This window comes from Ursus maritimus, unplaced genomic scaffold (genome assembly GCF_017311325.1).
Source record: "Ursus maritimus isolate PB19 unplaced genomic scaffold, ASM1731132v1 scaffold_26, whole genome shotgun sequence".
NCBI lineage: Eukaryota > Metazoa > Chordata > Mammalia > Carnivora > Ursidae > Ursus > Ursus maritimus.
In genome coordinates this window covers 33,709,280-33,734,217 of record NW_024425119.1, presented here as the reverse complement: position 1 = coordinate 33,734,217, position 24,938 = coordinate 33,709,280, and the positions used below count along the sequence as shown (strand labels likewise).

General features: G+C 36.8%; 2 protein-coding genes across 9 annotated transcripts in view; one reads left to right on the top strand and one right to left on the bottom strand.

Annotated features, from left to right (window-relative positions):
- PPHLN1 (periphilin 1) overlaps nt 1-5,731 on the bottom strand; it is a 136,187-nt gene extending 130,456 nt beyond the window's left edge. For 2 of the 7 annotated variants that reach the window (XM_008704459.2, XM_040642351.1), the window contains exon 1: nt 5,630-5,731. Coding sequence is in view for 4 of the 7 variants with exons in the window: in XM_040642350.1 (XP_040498284.1) it covers nt 4,746-4,785 (40 nt within the window). In the remaining 3 variants the exon portion in view is untranslated. Of the gene's footprint in view, nt 1-4,745; nt 5,507-5,629 lie in introns of those variants that run through there. The other 5 variants (XM_008704458.2, XM_040642350.1, XM_040642348.1 and 2 more) reach the window with 5 other exon arrangements.
- A 46-nt stretch (nt 5,732-5,777) lies between these two features.
- ZCRB1 (zinc finger CCHC-type and RNA binding motif containing 1) lies at nt 5,778-21,888 on the top strand. 2 transcript variants are annotated; one of them, XM_008704456.2, is made up of 8 exons: nt 5,778-5,934; nt 6,990-7,075; nt 9,240-9,268; nt 15,297-15,408; nt 15,754-15,861; nt 20,204-20,316; nt 20,411-20,486; nt 21,272-21,888. In XM_008704456.2, the coding sequence occupies exons 2-8, from the start codon at nt 6,992-6,994 to the stop codon at nt 21,401-21,403; spliced, it is 654 nt and encodes a 217-aa protein (XP_008702678.1). In that variant the 5' UTR covers nt 5,778-5,934; nt 6,990-6,991; the 3' UTR covers nt 21,404-21,888. The 2 variants fall into 2 exon arrangements, with proteins under 2 accessions (XP_008702678.1, XP_008702679.1); XM_008704457.2 differs by lacking the exon at nt 6,990-7,075 and having other exon boundaries at nt 5,782-5,934.
- The last annotated feature ends 3,050 nt before the right edge of the window (nt 21,889-24,938 follow it).

Here is a 24,938-nt window from a genome sequence, read left to right as displayed (position 1 = left end):
ACTTTCCAAGCCCTCTCCTTTCACTTTTCATTTTCATCAGTAACTATTTTGATAGTGAACCATGGTTAGTGAACAGAAAAGTCACATATGACCTCATATTCTAGATGACCATTAGGCATTTGCACTGGCAATTCCCCACCTAGAATGCTTTTCTCCAGGAATCTACACGGTTAGCTTCATCCTTCAATATTACCTTCTTAATGTCATTTGTCCACCAGATCCCTCTCAATCTTGCTATTCTTTTCATAGCACTAATCATTTAAGATACTATATAACTTATACTTGATGCATATTATTGGTCCCTTGCTACTAAGAATATGAACTATATGAAAACAGAGATCTCTATGTTCTTCATTAATGGTAAGCGCCTAGAACATTCTGCACAACGTATGTCCTCAGTGTTCATGGAGTTACTTTATTAATGCTGGTAACATGCCCCTTCTAGGTAATGATTCCCACATCTTCGCTTCCATCCTGACTCTGCTCAAGAGGATGTCTCACAGATATCTGCAACCCAATATGCCAAAAGTTCTTCACACTTCTCAGAAACCTGCTTTGTCTCCTGTCTTCCCCCATTTTACTCAATGACAACACCCTGTACCCAACAGCATAAATCAGAAACCTGAATCATCCAAGACTCAAAACTTTTCATACCTAACTATTCATTAAATCCAGTTATTTCTATCTCCTCACTAAATATCAGATGTTCCTCGTCTAGCTATTGGACTCCCCAGTAGTAAAACACTTGTCTCCCTGCTTCTCTGTCACCCTATAAATTGTAGCCAGAATGTTCATTCTGGTAAGACACCTGATTTAAAAATCTCTCAGTAGTTCCCCATATACTGAAGAATGAAGATTCAACCCTAACCTTAAAAAAGGCTTATTTATGACCTTGCTTTTGCCTTTCCAGCTTCACCCCTACCACTTCCCGAACAGCTTGGCATACTTCCCCTCTGCCTAGAATATCTTATCTGCCTTCAACCTCTACTCTTCTTTCAGGATTCAACTTAAATGTCAGCTTTTCTCCAGTAAGAATAAACTTGTTCTTCCTTAGGGCTTCTTAAAGCACCCTGCTATAATAGTACTATATAACATCATATGCACTTTACTTTTCTTCCACTCCTCCCTCCCAAATTAAACATCACTGCAAAGGCAATGACTGCATACTTCTCTTACTCCTAATGTTTAGCAGGGTAAAGGTACTCATTAAATATTGGCCAATTAAATAGACATATTAAATAGATATCTCCCCGCCACATGAGCCATTCTGGGGAACCTAAATATTGGTACCTTTTAATTACAGATATTCCCCCTGCTACCTCAAAATTCACCTTATGCCACTTCGCTTTTACAAAAGACCTACTTTAGTACCTGTTTTCACTAACCAAAAGAAATCCAAAGATTTCTGCGTTTACAAAGCATTAATTGACTCTTTCCTTAATGCCATTCAGCTTATGAAAGGTTTCAGAGAGTGAGGCAAACCTGTAGTCAGAAAACTTCCAATGAATACTATTAAATTATGGCTTCTGGGGCTCCCGGATGGCTCAGTCTGTAGAGCATGGGACTCCTGATCTCAGGGTTATGAGTTTGAGCCCCACAGTGGGTGTAGAGACTACTTAAAAAAAAAAAATTAAAAAAAAAATTATGGTTCCTACACATTTCTCATGACACGAATGCTGCTTCATTTTTGAGAAAAAGGTTATCAATGAGAATCTTTTAGCTCTAGAACCTAAAGCAGTGTTTTACCGTGGCTGCACTTTAGAATCCTCTAAAGAGCTTTACCCTGGCTGCACCTTAGAATTATCTAAAGAGCTTTATTTTTTTTTTAAGACCTTATTTATTTATTTGAGAGTGAGAGCCAGAGAGATCACACAGGGAGAGGGAGAGGGAGAAGCAGACTCACCACTGAGCAGAGAGCCCAATGTGCGGCTTGATCCCAGGATCCTGAGATCATGACCTGAGCTGAAGGCAGATGCTCAACCAACTGAGCCACCCAGGCAGCCTAAAGAGCTTTAAAAATACAAATGCTTAGGCCCTATCCTCTGAAATCCCTATATAACTGGCCTGTGGTGGAATGCTGACACTTTTTTAAAAATCTTAAATTTGGGTGCCTGGGTGGCGCATTTGGTTAAGCATCTGCCTTTGGCTCAAGTCAAGATTTCAGGGTCCTGGGATCAAGCTCCATGTCGGGCTCACTGCCTGCTTCTCCCTCTGCCCCTTGCCCTACTTGTGCTCTCTAATAAATAAAATCTTAAAAAAAAAAAAATCTTAAACTTATCTCATCTCAGTATGAGATTCACTGACCTTAAAGCAAGGTAAACATATTCCAGACATCCTAAATTGAAGCAAGAAGCTTTTAAAAGGATTTCAACCCAGAAACTAGATAATACTATTCTTTATTGGAAAATGCTTAAAATTCCAGACAACTAAATTAAAAATGAATTTTAGAACATAATTAGTGAAGGTCTATGAAAAAAACTAACACGGATGCCAATTAACATGGTCAAAATAGAGCAAACTATCTACTAAAATTACTGTTCCATGCTCAGGGAGATAAATGTAGGTAGTGAAGAAAGCCAAGAAAATTTAGAGTCTTGAGAGATTGCTTAAATGTGGATGAACGATAGTGGAATCCAAAAAAAGGTAAAAGAATTATGGAAGATGTGTCTGAGAATGATGGAACTGATCAGAACAGGAGATTTGCATTTCAAAGGAATGGAATGTAAGCCTTGCAGAGGAATTCAACAAGCTTTCATTTCCTCCCCTTTAGTAAATATTCTCTCTCCTATTCCAGATAAGGCATAGAGGCTCTGAAAAACTCAATCCAAGAGCCAAAGCCTGGAATCATTCAGTTCTGCATGACTTTAAATCCCAACCCCTTTTCATCATACCACATTGCTTCACAAAGGTTAATAGGCAAAGACAGAACACATTCAAGGGCATTAAATGCTAACAATACAAAGCAAGCAACTAGAAGAGAAGGTCACTACAGGCGTCTAAGTCTAGAAATAAGGTGTAGGAAAAAAATGTCATTCCAGAAGATTAACCTGGCAGTATACAAGACAGATTAAAGGAGAATGAGGCTTAGGAAAGGAGACTGATTGTTTCATAACCACTGTATAATTTAAAGTACTTTGTTCTCTGCTAGTTTCACAAATTACTTTTCAGTGCTTTAAGGATACTTCTTATATATGCCCCACTATACTGTATTAAATACTTAAGAGATTCTTGATTGCTCAATTTAAGTGACCAAGTAACTAAAATTATAAAAATTGATAAAAATACCAGATGTTTGCCTATGTTTACAAATCTAAATCTTACTTCACATCTGGATAAAGGTTACAATCCTAACTGCTCAATCTCCTTCCAGTCTCAGCTCTCCTCTCCATTCCACCTTTAAAAAAGGATACTCAGTTAATTTTGCTAATATCTCATGCTTATCTGAAGCTTCCCTGATCAAGAATCCAAATTGTTTCACATCAATTAACTGTAACAAATCCAAACTCCTCTGCCCTGTCTTTCTACTGTCTCACCTCAACACCTGTTCTCTGCAAAAAGATCATACATGCCAGCCTCCTTACTGTGCCACAAAGTAACAAACACACCATCCTGGAGTTGTTTGATGTATTTCTCAAACTACGGTACGTCTTTCCATTCTCTCATTCAACTTCCAACCACCTATGAAGACCAAGCTCAAAATCTAGTATTCTCCACAAACCCCAATTCTAAGCCCTACCACACTAAAATGGATCCCAAACTGGTGACTTATCGATATGCTGCATGTGAAACGTGTTTGGCCCGGAGTTTTTTGTTTTTATTTTGTTTGTAATAAAATGTTATTCCACTCACAACACTTAAAAACTGGGAGATAACACTTTCCAAAAGCGTATTTCCAACTTTATTGAAAAACCTACATGCTCTGCCAACACTGGAATCATATTCTCACACAGCCACAATCAGCTGAAGCTAAGTAGCAGCTGACCCCTTTCCAAAGGTTCTTACATCTTAAAGTCAGATAACATGTCAACTGCCCGACTTCTGAGACTGTACCTGCAGTAGCTGCAATCAAAGAAATACCTCACTGCCTATTGGGCACTGGAATTAAGAAAAGAACAGGACAAATAATAGTCCCTAGCTTAGTAGAGAAGGCAAAGAGACAAGCAATTAATTAGCACACATGTGGTAAATGCTACGATGAGGAAAGTAGAGGGCATTTAGCACATGGCAAAGGTACCTAACTCTCCCTGGGGGAAGTTACAAAATATCCCTCAGAGAAAGTCACACGGAAATCGAAACCCTTAGCAGGTGTAGGAATTATCCAGAAAGGGGTAGAAGAAAGTTCAGAGCAATGAAGTGCCACACAGAGAGAAAAGAACCTCCACAAAGGGGTGGTGTGTGTGTGTGTGTGTGTGTGTGTGTGTGTGTGTGTGTGTGAAATCAGTTCAATACAGGTGGGGCCGTCACTTAATCGTAAACTCAGGTGTCAGAGAAAGGACTCAACTGAAAGGGCAGAAGACAAAAAGCCAAGTGTTAGTTATGGTCAGGAGATGAAAGAGCATTTCCATAAAGCGGTAGAATATGTAAGAGTTTGTTAAGCAGGGAATAGAGGTTTCATCGAGCTCAGCTGTTGTGTTGAGGGGTGAAATGTGTAAGGAGGGAAAAGCAGTGATAGCCTAAATCAAGGGAGAGGAAGTACAAAGCAGCATGGGGATGAAGGTGTAGCATAGAAGACCAAAGGGGCTTACATCTTGGGCGGTAACCAAAAATAACGGGGATGTGAAGCATGGTAGTTTTGGCTGGCCACAAGTTTGCCAAGAGAATTAGTCCCAGCGGTCCCCTGGTGGATGTGGAGGCATTCGGGCCTCTCAAAATTCAGGTGCGCCCTGGATGCACTTCCTTCTCTCTAGAAGACATCGGCTTCAATCTGGATTGATTGTGCAGACTCCAGGAGAGGCTCTGGATTCCAGGCTGCTGGCACGCAGGCTCCCAAGGAATGGTTAGAGGCCTGGTCTGTGTGTGCTGGTGGGTACAAGTATAAACTACCTTGCATTAGTTTCTGATTTTTCTGTAGGAATGACGGGCCCGTTTACCTCCTCTTAAGAGAAAAAGCTGTGTGTGACCATTAGAGATTAATAGGACGGAAAAAGGCGCCAAGTAGTCCAACATTTGTCCATACCAACTCAAGATGAGTCATTCTGTGAATCCGAGTTGACCTTGTCTCAACTAGACTGAGATACCCGCCAGAAAAAGGCCTGTTTTACACTTTTTTGGTAACTCTCAAAGTGCCTAAACACTGAACTGGGTACATCGAACACATTCTTTAAATTTACCGACTTCCTAACTGATCTTGGGTCACTTAAGTTACCTAGTTCAGTCCTCTTTCTGCATGATAAGGCTCTAAAAAGAAGCAAACCTGTGTCTCAGACTCAACAGTTTCATTTATTCCAAACTCCACTGCGTCTCTACACCCTCCACCACAAGGGCAGAATTATTGCACGATTCAAATGCAACGGGAGACTCCAAGTCCCACCACGGAAAACACCTCCCTCCCGGCCCGCCCGCTCGACTCGGGCGCAGCAACTCGCGAGCCCGACCCTGTCCACCTCGTGAGAAGGTAAAATGCGCTCACCGACTCTGGGCCGCCGAGAGACCCCGTAAATGTAGTCGTCGGCTCGTCGTCCCGCTCCTAGCAGGCACTTCCGGCGCGCTCAAAGACGTCGGCAAAAGCGCCAGCCTTTGGGCCCGCCTCCGGAGCCTGGGTCTAGCTACAGCCAGGAAGAGGCGTTGCTGTCGCTGCTTTCTAGTCTCCGGCGCCCGACTCCTCCCAGGACCCGTAATGCCAAGGCCCCAGCGGGGGACGAGGAAGAGTCCGGGTTGAGCCCCAGCTGAGTCGAGGGCTCGCGCTCTAGTCTCCCAGGCCCGCCCCACCTAAAGGTAAACGCCTCCTCAGCTGCGGCCTTTCAACCAGCGAGCCCCTTCCCAGACCCGGCCGCGAAAACGATTTGCCCCTCTCCCGCGCCAACCTTTTTATTCCGGGCCATTTACCGTTGCCCGGCCTCGCAGTTCTCACCAGAACGGTAACGCATGGTTTCAAATGGGAAACTTTTAAGATGTTGAGTTCCTGAAGTTGTCTAATAAATTCCCAGGAAACATCTCAAGCATCAAGCAGTTTTCCCATTACTCCGCGAATTGGTATGTCTTACGGTCAATATTTTGCCATTTGTGATGGCCCCTACAACCCCATCTCAAATACACACCACACAAGCTTTTTAAATTGAAATTTGAACCTTATTGAGCACGATATAATTTTCACGGATAATCTGCTTTGTAAAATACGCTATAAAAATTAATTACAAATTACATTTGTAAACTAAAAATACATATACAAGTCAGTATCTTTCAAGGCCCCGAAACCTATTCATACAGTAAAATGTATAATTTCATTATTTAACAGTAATATGCAAAATTAGTGATTTGAAAGAATCATCATCAAAATGTAAGGTTAAAATTTTCTCTTAATACCACTGCAAAGAAAACTATTAAGACAACCAATAAAGTACCTCAGACCAAAGCATTAGGGAAAATGTGCCGCTAAGGTTCTTTCTGAGCTAGCAGGTTCTTTCTGATGTGGTAGGCAAGGTATTAAACCTTTTCAAAAGCACTTTTTTGCTCTTAGCCTGAGGGAAGGGTAAGTGAAGCCTCAGAATTTTTTATTTATCTGTTTAAAACACATTCTGCCTTCATACCATAATCCAGCACTATAATGGTTAAAGAGTCTACTTGAAAGAAAGACCTGAAAGGTCTTTTCAGTAATATCTGGGTAAAAGAAATTCCTTAATTCACCCAGCTGGAGTAATTGTTTTTAATCCTAAAAAGTGAAAAAGGTGTATTAAATCTGGCATAATTAAATCAATGATTGTATACATTGGTTCTCCTTGGAATGAAGAATACCTGGTTTAGATTGCTTCTGGGTTTGTTTTCCTTTGTAGAAATGAGTGGTGGATTGGCCCCAAGTAAAAGCACAGTGTATGTATCCAACTTGCCCTTTTCCCTAACCAACAATGACTTATACCGGGTAAGTAACTTTTAGTACAATTGTCTGCTGAATTCTTTATTTGAGGTACAGATGTAGCTTAAGCAAACAGTTCTCTTTGGCAAAATTCTTTTTTTTTTTTTTTAAGATTTTATTTATTTATTTATTTGACAGAGAGACAGCCAGCGAGAGAGGGAACACAAGCATGGGGAGCGGGAGAGGAAGAAGCAGGCTCCCAGCAGAGGAGCCTGATGTGGGGCTTGATCCCAGAACACTGGGATCACGCCCTGAGCCAAAGGCAGATGCTTAACGACTGCGCCACCCAGGCGCCCCTCTTTGGCAAAATTCTTAATAACTACATTACAATGCACTTGAGTCTTCAATAGCAAAGACCTCTATTGCAAACATAAGAAAAAAATTGACAATTTTGTAATTTCCAGAGAGTTTACAGTGCTTTCATAGAGAATAACAAGTTCTTTATAAACATAGAAGACACAACTACTGTAATGAAATGGAAGCAACTTGTGATAGACCGATTTCTCCTGCTTGCTTACTTGGTTTTTGGAAACTGGTGGGGTAGAGATTTTGGAGGAAAGGGCTGATGAAAGCAAACATCCCTTTACTAACCCTCAAATTCTGAAAGGATGTTTTAATTTATATATATGGCAGAAACTTAACAGTTTAATGTTGTTTTCAATTCAGGATGGGGTGATGGGGGGGTGGGGAATCCAACATCTTCTTTCACCTCTTTACCTTACAGAGAACAAAATTTCCTGCTGTCCCTGTCTTCCAGATAAGTGGTTGAGAGGAACTGGAAGGAGTGACATGAATCCTTTCTTCCAAGTGTGCCCCTTTCTCTCTGCTTCTTTGGGTAGATGTTAAGTAGAGAGATGCTGCATAGGTGATACATAGTATTTGATTAATTACTTAACTGAGATAGCCTGAGTCTCAAAGAATAAAGGAGAAGATGCACTTTAGCTTCTTATATCAAAATAGAGATGTGTCTGTATTTATTGAACACTTCCCATATGCTGAGCACTCTTAGAGGTACTAGAACACATCAGTGACATAGCAAGATAAAACAATATGAAATATAAAAAAGTCAAATGATATTTTTTGGATACTAAATTAATGCTAAGAAAAAATAAAGGAGGTTATTAAATATCAGGCTGGGAATGGAGGTGAAATGTTACATGAGTGGTCTAAAGCCCTTATTGAGAATGTAACTTCTGAATAAAAACCTAAAGGAAGTAAGAGACAGCTGTGTAGATGTCTGGGGAGAAAGCATGTCAGGCACTGAGTAAATCAAGTGGAGAGAGAGGAAAGGCAGTCAGAGGCAGGTAAGCCTATGCAGGGAGGCCGCATAGGGCCTACATAGATAATGGTAAGTACTCTGAGGGAAATGAGAAGCCATTAGAAAGTGTTACACAGAAGACTGTTTTGGTCTTCAAGATTCAGTGTTCCTAATACTGCAATCCAGTTATACTACATTCCAGCATTACACAACTTAATCATAAAATGCAATTATTAATTGTGTATATTAATATTTCTGAAAGACCTTTCTAAGACATAATAAATAGGAACTATTAGCATATATGTAGTGGCTGAAACAGATAGATGAGATTGCTTTGGTTGTAGAAGTAAAAGGGAAGATAGGGCCAACTGTAAAAAAACCACCAACAATTAAGAGTGGGCAAAAGGAGGGAGACTGATGGGAATGGATTTTTGTTACAGAAGCTTTTTTGTTTTATGTTTTGTTTTATAAGCAGTCTAAGGATCTGTCTTCTGAAACAGTGATTGCTTAATGGGGTTGGCTAGGAATGAGGATATTCCACAGCATTGATATTTGAAGCACATGGTTTCTCTGGGGCTATGGTGGGGTTGATAATTGCCATGGATATACCACAGGAACAAAGCAGTTGTGCAATGTGTATGCCTTCAGTCTACCACACATAAACAGTGGGTTTTTTTCCTCTGTTTGCACTCTTTTGTTAGAAATTTAGAAATTGGGGCAGATACCTGTGACTCCAATAACAAAAATATGAATATTATTCTAGTCACTAAAATATCTTCTAGATATATGCTTTATAGAATAAAGGCTAAAATTTTTCACAAGCTTTAACAAAGAACGTGGTCAGTTTATAGAACCTGAAAATTTAATGATTTAAAATTAAATTGTAAATTATTATGTGGTCTTTTGTTTCAGATATTTTCCAAGTATGGCAAAGTTGTAAAGTAAGTATTCACATCAAATTTTGAAACCTCATTTAAAAGTTTATCTGAATTTACTTCTCCATTTTTTAAGATTATTTTTCAATAAAACAGATATTTGATATAACAAAGAAAAAATATTACTGTTTAAGTTTTTATGTATATTTCGGTCATTTTTCTGAATATATAAACATGTACAGACAATTTTTTTAAATACTCAATTCTATACATGGAATTTTATTGTCTTTCTTAAAACTTGACATTATACTACAAACATCTTACCATGTACTTAAAAGATACACCCTTATATCTAATGAGCTTATGATATTCCTTTATATATCATAATTTATTTAAACAACAATTTCTTAACCATATTACTAAGAACTAAAACTGATTCTGTTATCCAATATAAGACATAAAGGCTCTGATTAAATATGTATTTTGGTTATTAGAAGGTGTGTTATCAAGTATACCAGAAGTGGATTTCATTTGTCAAATAAGTAGAATGTAAAAAAACAAATATTTCTATGCATATGACATGCAACGTGCTTATGAGACTGATAAATAGAAAACATATTCTCTGCTCTCATAAAAAGTTTAGAGATCATCAGAAAGATTGGAAACATACAGAAATGGTAGGGATGATAATATCAGTTGGAGCTGAGAGTTACGAAAGGATAAAAGGAATTTTTTATATTTCATTCACTGTTTTAAATAAAACATGGACCTATATTACGGGGCAAAGAAGTAAAAGCAAGGTATTGTCATTCTAACTATAACTAATATATAGTCTGGTATAAATTTGAAATTGTATTTAAAATCCCAAGAATTTAGAGTGTATTTATCTTGGCATTTATTTCTAGCTTTGGATAAATGATAAGAACATCATCAAGAATGCTTCTAGGTAAATTTTTGGGTCTTCAGAATTTATTTTAAGATTTTTATTTATTTGAGAAAGAGAGACAGACAGCAGGAGCAGGGGGTAGGAGGCAGAGGAAGAGGGAGAAGCAGACTTCCCGCCAAGCAGAGGGCCCAATGTGGGGCCCGATCCCCGGACCCTGATATCATGACCCAAGCTGAAGGCAGACGCTTAACCAACTGAGCCACCCAGGTGCCCCATGCATCTTCAGAATTTTGAATAATCACTATTACCAGTCAGATCACTAATAATGATGATATGTAACAAGAGCACATAAATATGCTAGGCATTGTTCTAATCTTCTTAAATGTATTAACTCATTAAATTCTCACAACTACCTTTAAGGTAAAATACTGTTATCCTAATATTATAAATAACAAAACTGAAGCACACAGTAAACTTAAACATATTGCTAGTTAGTGGTGGAGATAAAATATGAAATCCAACAATTTGATTTCAGAGCCTGCTCCCTTAACCATACCATTACCTTTTCTGGGTTTTTCCCATCTGTCAGAATCTCTGAATGAATTTCCATACAAACATATAATTATAAATCATGAGAATGCTATGAAGTCAAAGACAGAGTTATAAGCACCTATAAAGAGGGAAGACCTGCACTAGTCTGGATAGTCAGGGTAGGTTTACCTACAGCAGTATCCTTTGAATTGAAATCTTGAGGCTCAGTAAGAGTTAAGTAGGGAGAAAGAATGGGAAGAATATTTTAGGTAGAGGGAATACCTTGTGCAAAGGCCCTAGGGCAAGAGAAAATAAAGTGAGATCAAGAAACAGAAGGCCAATATAACTAGAGATGAGTGAGCAAGAGGGAGAAAGCACAAAATGGGTCTAGAGAAAGAAGCAGGTTCCTAATCTTGCTTCTTGGCCATGTTACAAGATACTTGGTTTTCATCCTAAGAATACCAGGAATTCACTAGTACAGAATATTAAATGAAGGAGGAACATGATTTGAATTTTTAGAAGCTTATTCTGGCTTCAATGTAGAGATTAGATTGGAGAGAAACAAGAGTAGAGGCTGGCAGACCTGTCAAAAAGCTATAACCATAGCCTAGGGAAGTAATGTGTACTAAGATGGTATAGGTGGAGAGGTAGAGGCTGGACAGATTTGAGAGATGGTCAGATGATCATTAGGCTGTAAAATGGGTAATATTTAATGATGTACTTACTTTGTATGTAAGGGGTGGGCAAGTGACAAAGGGGTGTTATGGACGACACCCAGGTTTGCCAGAATAGTGTCTGTTTCATATTATGTCCTTAAATGAGTACATCTCCTGCCAGAAACTTGAGAATAGAATCTTTGGTGTAATTATTTTTTTTCTGTTACCATAGAAGGTATCTCTGTTAAAGTATTGTATTGTAATTGGTTTACAGGTCTCTTTACCACTAGACTCTTAAGCTTTTTTCTGAAGTTAAAAACCTTGTCCTAGGACCTTAAGTGCCTGGGCTTGAGGCTAATGGAGTGACGGACTGACCACCTGAATAAACAAATGGATGCATTCTTGAGAAACCAGTTTCACATTTGTATCTGTCTTTTTGTTTTAACATACTGAGCTAGGCATAATAGAAATTACAGAGACAACCTTAAAGGAGTTTATATTAAAATAGGTCAGATGAGGTATTGTTTATACATTAACAGACTTCTGTTAAGAAGCAGGAAGGAAGAGAAAATATTTCCAGTTAAAGAGATTAGAGAACTGACATGTTCTGAGCTCTGAAGAATGAGTAAAATTTTGATGGGCAAAGATTGAGAATTGAAAGGAGATAGAAGCCATGTGAATAGAGGCATCAATTTGGAGAAGTATTGGCCATGCTCCATGAACATTGAGTAGTTTGTTGTTGCTAGCCCTCGCAGTTTATGAGTAAGAAGTAGTGAAAGATGAAGGAAGTGGGAGCCAAATAATAGAGGATATTGATTCAAGACCAAAGAATAGGCAAACTGAAGAACTAAAGATTTTTTTTTTTTTAAGATTTTATTTATTTATGTGACAGAGATAGAGACAGCCAGCGAGAGAGGGAACACAGCAGGGGGAGTGGGAGAGGAAGAAGCAGGCTCATAGCAGAGGAGCCTGATGTGGGGCTCGATCCCAGAACGCTGGGATCACGCCCTGAGCCGAAGGCAGACGCTTAACCGCTGTGCCACCCAGGCGCCCCAGAACTAAAGATTTTTGAGAAGAATGACATGATTTTATTTACTCCTTAAGTAGAAATTCTCTCAGAGGCATATGAGAGCATTAACATCAAGGGAACTAGTAAGAATACACTGTTGAAATAGCAGAGTCATTGTGGACAAGAAAAGCTGTGAGAATGAGAAAAACGGGACCAATGAGAGACATCATTAACAGGATTACTTCGAAAGCTAACCCTTGTAAAATAGTACTTTAGGAAAAAAATGATTAATGACTTTAACTGACCTTCACAAATATCATGAAAATTCCAAAAAGTTAAAAGTAACTACTTCGTATTTCTTTCAAAATTGGTTGAAAACTTTCTTTTGTATCCTCAATAACTGTGGTGACTCTAAACAAGCTTTGTCAAGTGCTTCTTTCAACTTCTAAACCTCATGAACAGATGCACTCGTCTGAGAAACTAGACCATTTTGCCCATTTTCCCCTAAATTATTTCAACTTATGTTTCCTTTTTGAATGAAAAAAGATACCCCTTTTCTTAATATAGTAGCATCTTCTTACCAGTTTCATTCCACTGACTAATTAAGTACCTAAACCCAATCCAATTAGAACAAATTTTAATATGTGAAATAAAATGTTAAATAAAATATCCATTTATTTATTTACTTGTGTCCTCTTGCCTATTTTCCTGTTAATTCAGGTTTTAGAAAATTATTTTTTGTCTTGAACGTTGTCTTTTTTTTTACTATTTGAAAATAATTGCAAATTTTAAAAAGTTGCAAAAGTAGTAGAAAGAGCATCAAAATATCCTTTACCTAGATTCACCTGTTAACATTTTACCCCATTTACTTTATCATTTGCCCTCTCTCTCCGTGTGTGTGTGTATGCACATGTGTATGTATGTATGTATGTACACACACAATTTGTTTTTGTGAATTATTTGAACGTAAGTTACAAACATCATTGCCCTCTACTCCTAAGTACTTAAGTATGTATTTCCTAAAAATAGAGTTATATAGTCATTGTATGGTTACCAAATTCATAAATTTATACTGATAAAATAGTTTATTGAATCAATCATCCATGTTCCAATTTTGTCAGTTTACCTAATAATGTCCCACATAGAATTTTTCCCCTCTAGTACAGTCTAGAGTTAAATATTGATTTTAACTCCTATTTTTTTAACCCCTTTTTTTTAAATTTTTTTTTTTTATTATATTATGTTAGTCACCATACAGTACATTCCCGGTTTCCGATGTAAAGTTCGATGATTGATTAGTTGTGTATAATTTTTTAACCCCTTTAATCTGGAACATTTATAAAGAATATAGTTCTCTCTCATCCCCCCCCCCCATTTTGTGTTTTCCTGATGTTGCCTCATGATTACATTGGGGTTTTATATACTCTTGGCCGGTAACTTATAGGTGATGTTGTATTCGGAAGGTTTCACATCTGGATTTATACAGTGTCCATGCATCCCTCATTAGTGATTTGATGGCCCAGTCAAGGTGTTGACCAATTTCTCCACTGTATACATACTTTTTTTTCTTTGCAACTAATACAGTTGGTGACAAACACTCTTAAGACAATGTAAATATCTTGTTCCACATAAAAATTCATTTTTTATTTAATTTTATTTTAAAGACTTATTTATTTTTAAAGAGAGAGTAGAGGGAAGGGGCAGAGGGAGAGGAAGAGAGAGAATCTTAAGCAGGCTCTGCTTCCAGTGAGCACAGAGCCCAACACAGGTCCAGTCTTACAACCCGGAGATCATGACCTGAGCCAAAATCAAGAGTTGGACGCTTAACCAACCGAGCCACCCAGATGCCCCGAAATTTCATTTTAGATAATATTTGCTCATCAACAAATCATCTTGCCTGATCCACTCTTTACAATGGTTGTTGCAAATGGTGATTTTCCAACTCTAGCACTTGCCTAGACATTCTGCTGTAAGCAAAAACCATACCTTTCCCCCATTTATTATTAATACAGGCTTATAAATTCGTACTTTTTTCTGTGGTTTATATTTCATTACTGTACTTGTTTTGGTACTCAAATTGTCCTAGGTTTGGCCAATGAGAGCTCCTTTAAGCTGGCTTCTGTACTCCTGAGCCATGCCCCATCCACTTTTTTTTTAAGTACTCCCTTTTTTTAAGTACATTTTTAAATATCTTGTACCTACCCTATCCATCCTTGCAATCAGCCATTTCTCTGAAGATCCCTGNNGAACAGTGATTTTTAAACTACATTTAATGACATATGATGAGCAAGGATCACAAGGACTAGGGATATATAAAGGATCAGGAGAAAGAACAGGCTCTGTGGTCTTAGCACAATCCCTATCACTTAGGTACCTTGGATGGTATGACTAAGAACCACAGAACTGGAGATTCTTAAGGTGATAGGGATTAAGGAGTGCACTTGCTGTGATGAGCACCAGGTGTTCTGTGGAAGTGTTGAATCACTATATTGTATACCTGAAACTAATATTACACTGTATGTTAACTGGAATTTAAATTAAAACTTTAAAAAGAGAATATTAAGAATATAATTAGGGAAAAAAGAATATAATTAGATTCTAAAGCCTAGAAAAAAGTAAGTAAATCATTTTACTTTTTGTGTTGAAAGGAATACCTCAGTTTTATTTTGTTTCTGCAGAGTGAGGGCATTAGTGGAAGAGAGGAATTAAGCTTACTCTTCAAGATTTTGTTGTCTCTGTAATCTCTTTACTTCATCCTTCAACCTCATTAATGTTTGACTTTTCAGGTACTTCTATCATAGCTGTGCTCACTTTTGTTAAATGAGTTTCACATTTTCTCATTTCCATTCTTCTTGATATCCCATGACTTTGAAGAAATAGTTGATTTGTCAACTGTATTGATTTCTCTTATTCTGTAAATGTTTTGCTAACCCATGAGTTTTCCAAGTACTTATTAATATCTGTTTATTGCTGCCTCATTATTTTTAACTGGCTATTTGTTTATGCTTTAAGGGTTACTATAATGAAAGATAAAGATACCAGGAAGAGTAAAGGGGTTGCATTTATTTTATTTTTGGATAAAGACTCTGCACAAAACTGTACCAGGGCAATAAACAACAAACAGGTAAGCCATTCATTCCCAACAAGATTTTTAATCCAAAAGCCTTTGCTCATCCAGGCCGAAAATGTGGGGATACAGTAGATGATCAAGTCATGGATATTAATAGATTTTGAGGGTATTTAACTTACAGAAAAGAGGTCAAAACTATATTGGTTCCCAAAACACTGGCAGAATCTAAGGAATAAGAATCTATTCTATAGGATGTTATTTGTCATACCTGACTAGGCAATTGATAAAGTAATCTAAAATAAAATGGAATTGAAAGTTTAAGGAAATGGAATCCAATAACTGTAGTTTTAGGTTTCAATGAAATACAGCCTTCTGCATTTACATTTTTCTCTGGTTTAGTTATTTGGTAGAGTGATAAAAGCAAGCATTGCTATCGACAATGGAAGAGCAGCTGAGTTCATCCGAAGACGAAACTACTTTGACAAATCTAAGTGTTATGAATGTGGGGTAAGTATACCTAAAATTTGATGTAATTTTTCATAGTTTGTTTGAAGGTATTTTTCACATCAGTGTTTTATTTGTGCTCTCTAAAGCTTCTGGGTGGCTCAGGTTATAAAAGTTGTTTTACTTTGGGAATCTTGACTCATCTAAGTAAACTCAATTGAAATGTAGTATGTAAAGACAACCTGAGTTAGGTAATATAGAGTGGTATTTCCTCCAGTTTCTAAATCTTTGAAAACTGTTAAATTAAAAAGCACTGGAATGGGGTGCCTGGGTGGCTCAGTCAGTAAAGCGTCTGCCTTCAGCTCAGGTTGTGATCCCAGGGTCCTGGGATCAAGCCCCACGTGGGGCTCCCTGCTTAGCGGGGAGCCTGCTTCTCCCTCTCCCTCTGCTCCTCCCCCTGCTTGTGCTCTCTCGCACTCTCTCTCAAATAAATAAAATCTTAAAAAAAAAAAAAAAAAAAGCTCCAAACTAATGACTTATTGTCTTGAAAGATTTAGTGACCCATAAATTTTTGGGTTAATGAGATACTGCTTGTGCCTATAATAGCTTGCCAATGTTTAAGCATCACAGTTCAGTATAAACATTATCATATGATCAACCTATCCTGTTTGGGATAATATGTCTTAAAAGCTATTTTTTTCTATTAATACTGCCAATATTTGTAACTGAACTATTCCCAGATTTTCTTAGCTAGTTCTTATAGTTTATCATTACCCATTTAAACTTCTGGTGAGTAGGAAAAATATATAGCCACAAAACAGTTTTGCACAAGGCTCATAATAATGATGGTACCAAGAGAATATCAGTCTGGGGCTCGTTGTCAGTTTCCAAAATGCCTATATAAAATACCTGAAAAACAGGGTCCAGAGGTACTAATGGAGAGCTGGGGAAAGGATTACTGAGAGACATTTTCCTGGCTATAGAATCAGTGGAAGATACAAAGAAATGGGTTGGGGTTATTTCCTTCACTGCCACACTCTACCCCTTCCTCCCTGAAAAGATAGATAAACAGACGGATGGTATATTCTGTCAATTCCTGTGATTCTAACACCTCTTAAGTTAATGTTTTAGAAACTGTTTTCCAATACGTGCCCTCCTCAATACCCATCACCAGCCTATCCCACTCTCCCACATTCCCCCCCACAAAGCCCTAAGTTTGTTTCCCAGAGTCCATAGTCTCCCATGGTTCATTCCCCCTTCTGTTTACCCCCCCCTTTCTTCTTCCCTTTCTTCTCCTACCGATCTTCCTACTTCTTATGTTCCATAAATGAGTGAAACCATATGATAATTGTCTTTCTCTGCTTGACTTATTTCGCTTAGCATTATCTCCTCCAGTCCTGTCCATGTTGCAGCAAATGTTGAGAAATTGTTCTTTTTGATGGCTGAGTAATATTCTATTGTATATATGGACCACATCTTCTCAATCCAGTCGTCTGTTGAAGGGCATCTCGGCTCCTTCCACAATTTAGCTATTGTGGACAATGCTGCTATGAACATTGGGGTGCATATGGCCCTTCTCTTCACTACGTCTGTATCTTTGGGGTAAATACCTGGTAGTGCAATTGCTGGATCATAGGATAGCTCTATTTTTAACTTTTCAAGGGACCTCCACACTGTTTTCCAAGGTGGCTGTACCAACTTGCATTCCCACCAACAATGTAGGAGGGATCCCCTTTCTCCACATCCTCTCCAACATTTGTTGTTTCCTGCCTTGTCAATTTTTGCCATTCTAACTGGTGTAAGGTGGTATCTCAGTGTGGTTTTGATTTGAATTTCCCTGATGGCTAATGAAGTTGAACGTTTTTTCATGTGTCTGTTAGCCATTTGTATGTCTTCATTGAAAAAGTGTCTGTTCATATCTTCTGCCCATTTCTTAATTTGTTTATTTGTTTCTTGTGTATTGAGTTTGAGAAGTTCTTTGTAGATCTTGGAAACCAGTCTTTTATCTGTAGTGTCATTTGCAAATATCTTCTCCCATTCTCTGGGCTGCCTCTTAGTGTTTTTGACTGTTTCCTTGGCTGTGCAGAAGCTTTTCATCTTGATGAAGTCCCACAAGTTCATTTTTTCTTTTGTTTCTCTTGCCTTTGGAGATGTGTCATGAAAAAAGTTGCTGTGGCTGATGTCAAAGAGGTTGCAGCCTATGTTCTCCTCTAGGATTTTGATGGATTCCTGTCTGACATCGAGGTCTTTCGTCCATTTGGAGTTTATCTTTGTGTATGTTGTGAGAGAGTGGTCAAGTTTCATTCTTTTGCATGTAGCTGTCCAATTTTCCCAGCACCATTTATTGAGGAGACTGTCTTTTTTCCACTGGATGTTTTTTCCTGCTTTGTGAAAGATTAGTTGCCCAAAGAGCCAAGGGTCCATTTCTGGGTTCTCTGTTCTGTTCCATTGGTGTATGTGTCTGTTTTTGTGCCAGTACCATGCTGTCTTTGTGACCACAGCTTTGTAGTACAGCTTGAAATCCGGCATTGTATTGCCCCCAGCTTTGTTTTTCCTTTTCAACAATTCCTTGGCTATTCAGGGCTTTTTCTGGTTCCACACAAATTTAAGGGCTGTTTGTTCCAGTTCTTTGAAAAATGTCATTGGTATTTTGATCAGGATGGAATCATGGAACTTTACATGAAAAACTAGGGATGCACTGTATGGTGACTAACATAATATAATAAAAAAATATTAATATAAAAAATAAATAAAAGTTCATATAGAAAAGAAAAGAAAAGAAACTGTGTTCCAGAGCCCTGAGTTTTGTGAAAAAGAAGAAAGGAAGGAAAGGAGGAGTAGTTATGGTCAGATAGATTACTATATATCCTCATATTCACAGTAAATAACAAGCTATCTGAGAAATCCTGGGTGAATCTGTTAATCCACCTTTTTAGATTATGGATTCATTAATTTGTTATATTACACTTTGTACATTTTTTTACTTCTTAGATTTTCCCCTCCCCAAAATATGTTTGCATTTATTTAACCTGGTTTTCCTTTAAGTTACTTCATTATGAAACCATTTTTATATATGGAATATGTTGACATTATTCCAAAAGCAGTTTGGGAAATGCTTGTCTAAGTGCATTTGCTTAGCAGTTCATTAACAGTAACATCTCGAGTTCAGCCATGTCCCCAGATATATAAAGTACACAGTCTATTTGATGCTTTCTAAAATATACTTGAAAACCATGATTATTTTTCTCTTCTATTTTTCTAATCCTGGTTCAGTCTCTCTCCACACCCTTCCTCTTACATATTATTCTGCAGTGTATTTAGCTAATCTTCAGATTATAGTTCATTGTCTCATGTTTTACTACCGAACCATGTTATGGCTCATTATAATGTTACTCCAGCCATAAATGTAATTCTGATTTGTGTAGTTGCCACATTAAAAAAAGAAACAGGCAAAAATTAATATCTTTTATTATCATAACCCAATATATATCCAAAATGCTCTCATTTAAATATGTAATTAATATTTTCAAAAATTAAGGTATTTTATATTCTTTTCTTCTTATTGTCTTCAAAATCCAGGATGTATCTTACCCTTACAGTGCATATCAATTCAGACAGGTTCTCAGTAGTCACAAGGGAATTATGGTTAGTGGCTACCATAATTGGACAGTGCAGGTATAATCTAGATATGAAGGGAGGAAAATGAAATTAATAGGAAAAGTGAGAAAGACTTTAAATTTTACTTTTTTTTGAAGATTATTTGAGAGAGCGCGAGCAGCAGGCAGAAAGGAGAGGGAGGGCAGAGGGAAANNGTGTCTTAAGCAGACTTCACGCTAAGCATGGAACCCAACGCAGGGTTTGATCTTACGACCCTGAGATCATGACCTGAGCCAAAACCAAGAGTTGGATGCTTAACCAACTGTGACACGCAAGTGCTCCCCCCTTTTTTTAAAGATTTATTTATTTATTTTAGAGAATGAGAGAGTCCATTTGTTTTTAAAATGATGTTAAGCAGCATCTTAGAAGTTAAGAAGGTTTCATCCCCATTTTATCAAATAATAACTTAAAATGTTTACATTTGAGGTAGGTGGTCCATTTAAATTTCTAATTGTTTTACACCCTGAATCTTGTTTGAAGGAAGAATACTTCTTTTGTTCTTTGTGAAACTACTAAAATATTCCCTTGTTGTTAAAGTAGCTTAATGGGGGCTATAATATCATAATCTCTTCCTTTTAAATATTGAAGTAGTTGGTTTTGTTAATTTCTTCATGTACATTCCCACTGTGACAGTATTCTTTTTAAGTTCTAAAACCTTCAGTCATAGGGTATGGGTACCAAGCAAGTTTCTGTTAATAACACAATAAATACAGCTTTTTTTCCTTTCCTTTTTAATGTGAAACAAAAGGAAAGCGGACACTTAAGTTATGCCTGTCCTAAAAATATGCTTGGAGAACGGGAACCTCCAAAGAAGAAAGAGAAAAAGAAAAAAAAGAAAATTCCTGAACCAGAAGAAGAAATGTATGTATAGTTACTCTTACTAAATACATTATTGTATTGTTTGTTTTTATGCTATTGCTTGAGTACATTCTGATTTTTTTTTTTAATAATTTAGTGAAGAAGTAGAAGAAAGTGAAGATGAAGGGGAAGATCCTGCTCTTGACAGTCTTAGTCAGGCCATAGCTTTCCAGGTATTACCAGTTCTTTTAATAATGCCATAGCTGCCTTGGGTTAATCATCTTATACTCCTTGCTTACTTTATTGATCATCTCATGGCAATCTTCATCTCTCCCCTTTACCTCTTCAGGAGACAGCCTGTTTCTCTAAAGTTTTTAGAGCAGTGTGATAGAAAAATTCCCATTAGTTCTTTCTAGATTTTAAGGGCCCTACAACATTTTTAATATCTTAATCTGATTTCATTATGGAATTGATCAGAAATATTTGATCAAAGTGAGTTAGCCAAACAGAGAAGATTTTATTAAATCAAAAGATATGTTCTAACTGAAACTTCACTTCAAAACAAAGCCAAAAACCTATTTTTGACCATTTAAAGTCCTAATAATATATGAAACATTTTTGTAAAAGGCCATATAATCTCCTAATTTTCTGAAAAAGTTACTTTATTTTAATGTTTATAGTTGATAAATTACAAATACATAAATTAATTTATTTTTCCTTTTAGTTAACTAATGTATTTTATATAACATTCACACTTCCAGCAAAGATGGCAAGTAGGCTTCATTTCATGTACCTGTTAATTAGTAGAAGTTGCCTAGAATAATTTTGAGTAACACTGGGACATAACGGGGAGGGCAGGAGGGGTCTCCTAATGAAGTAGAATTGTCCGCATGGGCTGGAAGGTTGGGATTGTTGGCATGTATAGTGTGTTTTTGCCATATTTTGTATTAATACACTGTAAATAATGTTAAACAGACTCCTGGTTTGGTTTTGTTTTGTTTCCTGAATCACATTACAGCAAGCCAAAATTGAAGAAGAACAGAAAAAATGGAAACCCAGTTCAGGGGGTCCCTCAACATCAGATGATTCAAGACGCCCAAGGATAAAGAAGAGCGCGTATTTCAGTGATGAGGAAGAGCTGAGTGATTAAAATTATATTTATTATGTAAATATCATTAAAATTTTTTTTAAAATCTTGGTGTACCAAGTTCAGTTGGGATTAAAGATTACTTTTAGAATTTGAGCATAAAGAACACTTAATACCAAATAATTTTTTTACTATAGAATAGGTTCATAGGAAATTGAAAATTTTAAAGTATCATGTTTCTATCTTGCCTTAGAGTAATAAAAATCAAGATTTGCTAGTAACCATTAATCTTGAAAACAGTTCATTTGAATTAAAAAGAAATCTTAATACTATTGTTGTTGTCATTCCAAGAAAAAAAGACTGATATTGAAAAGATGTTTCTGAGAAACTCATTATAAAAGTTTATTCATGTCTGACTGATTGGTTTACATGAAGACATATGAAGTAAATTTCATTTTTAAGACAAAAACTTCATGAAGGCTGTGGAAAATACTGACTGATTTATTGTTATTCAATGTTAATAAAATTTTCAAGAGAATTTTGTTTTTAAATGTGGGTGTTTTGCCATCTTATTTCTTTTTGCTTTATCCTAACCTGGATATATTATAACTACCCATAAAATATAAAGTAAAGTAGCTTTCAAAGGCTTATAACCAAACAGCAATCATTTGTTTGGTTTACCTTTGGCACCAAGTTCCATTCCCCAAACGTAACTAACTTTTTTAGCTGTTTCCTTTCATATGTACATATATATTGCTTTATAAAATACATATATTTCTGCCCTTTAATTCATTTTAAGAGGTAAGGGGAGATTTTTCAGTCTCCTATACTACCCCCACCTACCCACCTCCATCTTCTCAATATCGCTATGTTAAAATTTTTGGTTAAATCCATATGTATTGTTTTTCTTTTATGACCATGTAAATACTGTCCACCGCTGAGATTACATTTTTGTTGAGTTAATAATTGCCTCATTTTTTCCTTTATTTCTTTTTATTTATGACTGAATTCTCTATATCTTCTGCAGATGGTTATATGGGAATGGAATTACAGAGCCTTTAATTTTCTACTTTGTATATTTCTATATTGTTAGAATGCTTTTTTTAAAGAATACCCATTTGTTAGTTTTTTAATTACTAAAAGCAATAAAAATATTTCCCCTTTGAAAACTACAAGAACAGTGAAAGTATTAGCCACTCACTAGCAGAGAATCCTCTAGATTCCAGTGAGGAAGCCAGACTAACAACTGAATGCTGGACGCTACTTTTCGTTCCACCCACTAATTCATCAAATTTAAAAGAAAAAAATGGGAAAATTTCACAACTTAATAAGGGTAAGTTTATATGAATACCTTAAAACAATAGAAAATGAGGTAGTGACATGAGTATGTAGAAAATAAAAACTAAATGAAAAATATTCTTTAGCATTAGCTACTAAAGAATCTGTTACAACAGCAGAACATTTTTTAACTAATTATAAAAAAATCAGTGGTGATGAAGATGACATAAGAGTACTTATAGTACTGTAAACTGGCTAATTGCTAAAGGGTAACTTAACAATAAGTAGTAAATATGTTCTCTTCTTTGAACCAGAAATTATATTCTATTTTATCCTATGGTTGTAGTAAAAAATACAGGTATTCATGTGTAAAACTACATGTTTAAAACTTAAAACATGTCAACAAAAAATAATTAAAACATTATATATCCAAAATGATAGATTATTAGGAAGCATTAAAATGTTTCAGAGAATCCCTAATGGTATGGAAAAACATTCTGGATATAATGTCAGTTGCAAAATAACCTGTTATGTATGGATACATATATGCATATAGATGGGAAAAGTCTACTACTAAAGTAGTAATGCATAGTAGTTAAAAGTATAGTCTATTTTGACAGATCATACCTAGGTTCCTGTGGCCATGGTGGCTGATGGCTTTGGACCATTTACTTAACCTGAGTTATTCAAAAAATAAAAAGGTACAAACAACATGAAAGGACAAGTGTATGATTTTATTTACATGATGAATACCTAGAATAGGCAAATTCATATAGACAGAAAGTAGACTAGAGGTTACCAGGGACTGGGAAAGAATGGGGTAAAGAGTGTTAGTGTTGGGTACAGAGTTTTTGTTAGACATGATGAAAAAGTTTTAGGTATAGATAGTGGTGATGGTTACACAATGTTGTGAATGTATTTAATGCCCTGAATTGAATGCTTAAAAATGATAACAATTTTATCTTCTGCTTATTTTACCACACAAATGTATCAACATAATTGGTCAAAAATTCTGTGTAAAGAGCAGTTGGGCCACCAACACCCTCCCCTCTATGGGTCATCCCTTAATCATGGGGAGCCATGACATCTGCAATCTCCTTTCCCGGTTTATGTCCAAAACACTATCAGGTAGGCTCACTCACTTCAAGGAATTGAGGGTCCTTCCCAGGAGAAAAGACAGACACTGGATATTTAGGGCCTTAAAGAAAAAGCTCAGCATTAAAGTCCCCCAGGTTAATATGCCCGAGGCTGTGGTAGTGATATATGCTTCTGATCAGCTTTTTAGTTCTTTCAAATACGAACATTCAAATATGAACACATTCGAATATGAACAGACATATCAGCATCAATAAACTTTTTAGGAAAGCCTCCAACGCAATAGAGATCCAAATGACCAGAACCAAAAACAAAAAACAAAACAAAAAAAAACTTAGAGGAGCTGAAGAATTCTGGTTTTAAAAATTTATCTGGCTCTGGGGGTTTCAGAGAAAGGGGATGTGGACCTGTAATAAACTTGGTCTTTTCTAATATGAAAGCATTTGCCAATCAGAAAATGCCCATCTGGGGCGCCTGGGTGACTCAGTCGTTAAGCGTCTGCCTTCGGCTCAGGGCGTGATCCCAGAGTCCTGGGATCGAGCCCCACATCGGGCTTCTCCGCTGGGAGCCTGCTTCTTCCTCTTCCACTCCCCCTGCTTGTGTTCCCTCTCTCACTGGCTGTCTTTCTCTCTGTCAAATAAATAAAATCTTTTTTTTTTTTAAATGCCCATCTTATTAGGTATTTTGTGTTTTCTTTCCTTCTGTAATTATTTATAAACTCAATTGCTTTTTTGACTAGATGTCTATTTTAAAACCGCCAATTAAAATTTTTGGATAATCACAAAATCAGTTATGGCCACATGTAATAGGACATATTGATATATGTCCCATATAATTAAATATTAATTCATGTCTTTATATTTCATAAGTGTGTATATATGTGGTATACAACAATACCATGAAATAGGCATTAAAATATTTAAATAGTAAAACCTTGGCTACCATATCTGGAGAAGTACCTGAAAGCTTTACATAGAAGAATATACCAGAGGAGTGTGCCTGGCTGGCTCAGTTGGTAGAACATGCAACTCTTGATCTCCGGATCATGAGTTCAAGCCCCACAATGGGCACAGAGGGTGCTTAAAAAATTTTTTTTAAAGAAGAATATACCACAGGTAGATCAGTAATTTAGACTCAATCCTTTCTGGAGTGAAAGCATGATTTTAAAATGAGAGGAAAGGGGTGCCTGGGTGGCTCAGTTGGTTAAGCATCTGCCTTTGGCTCA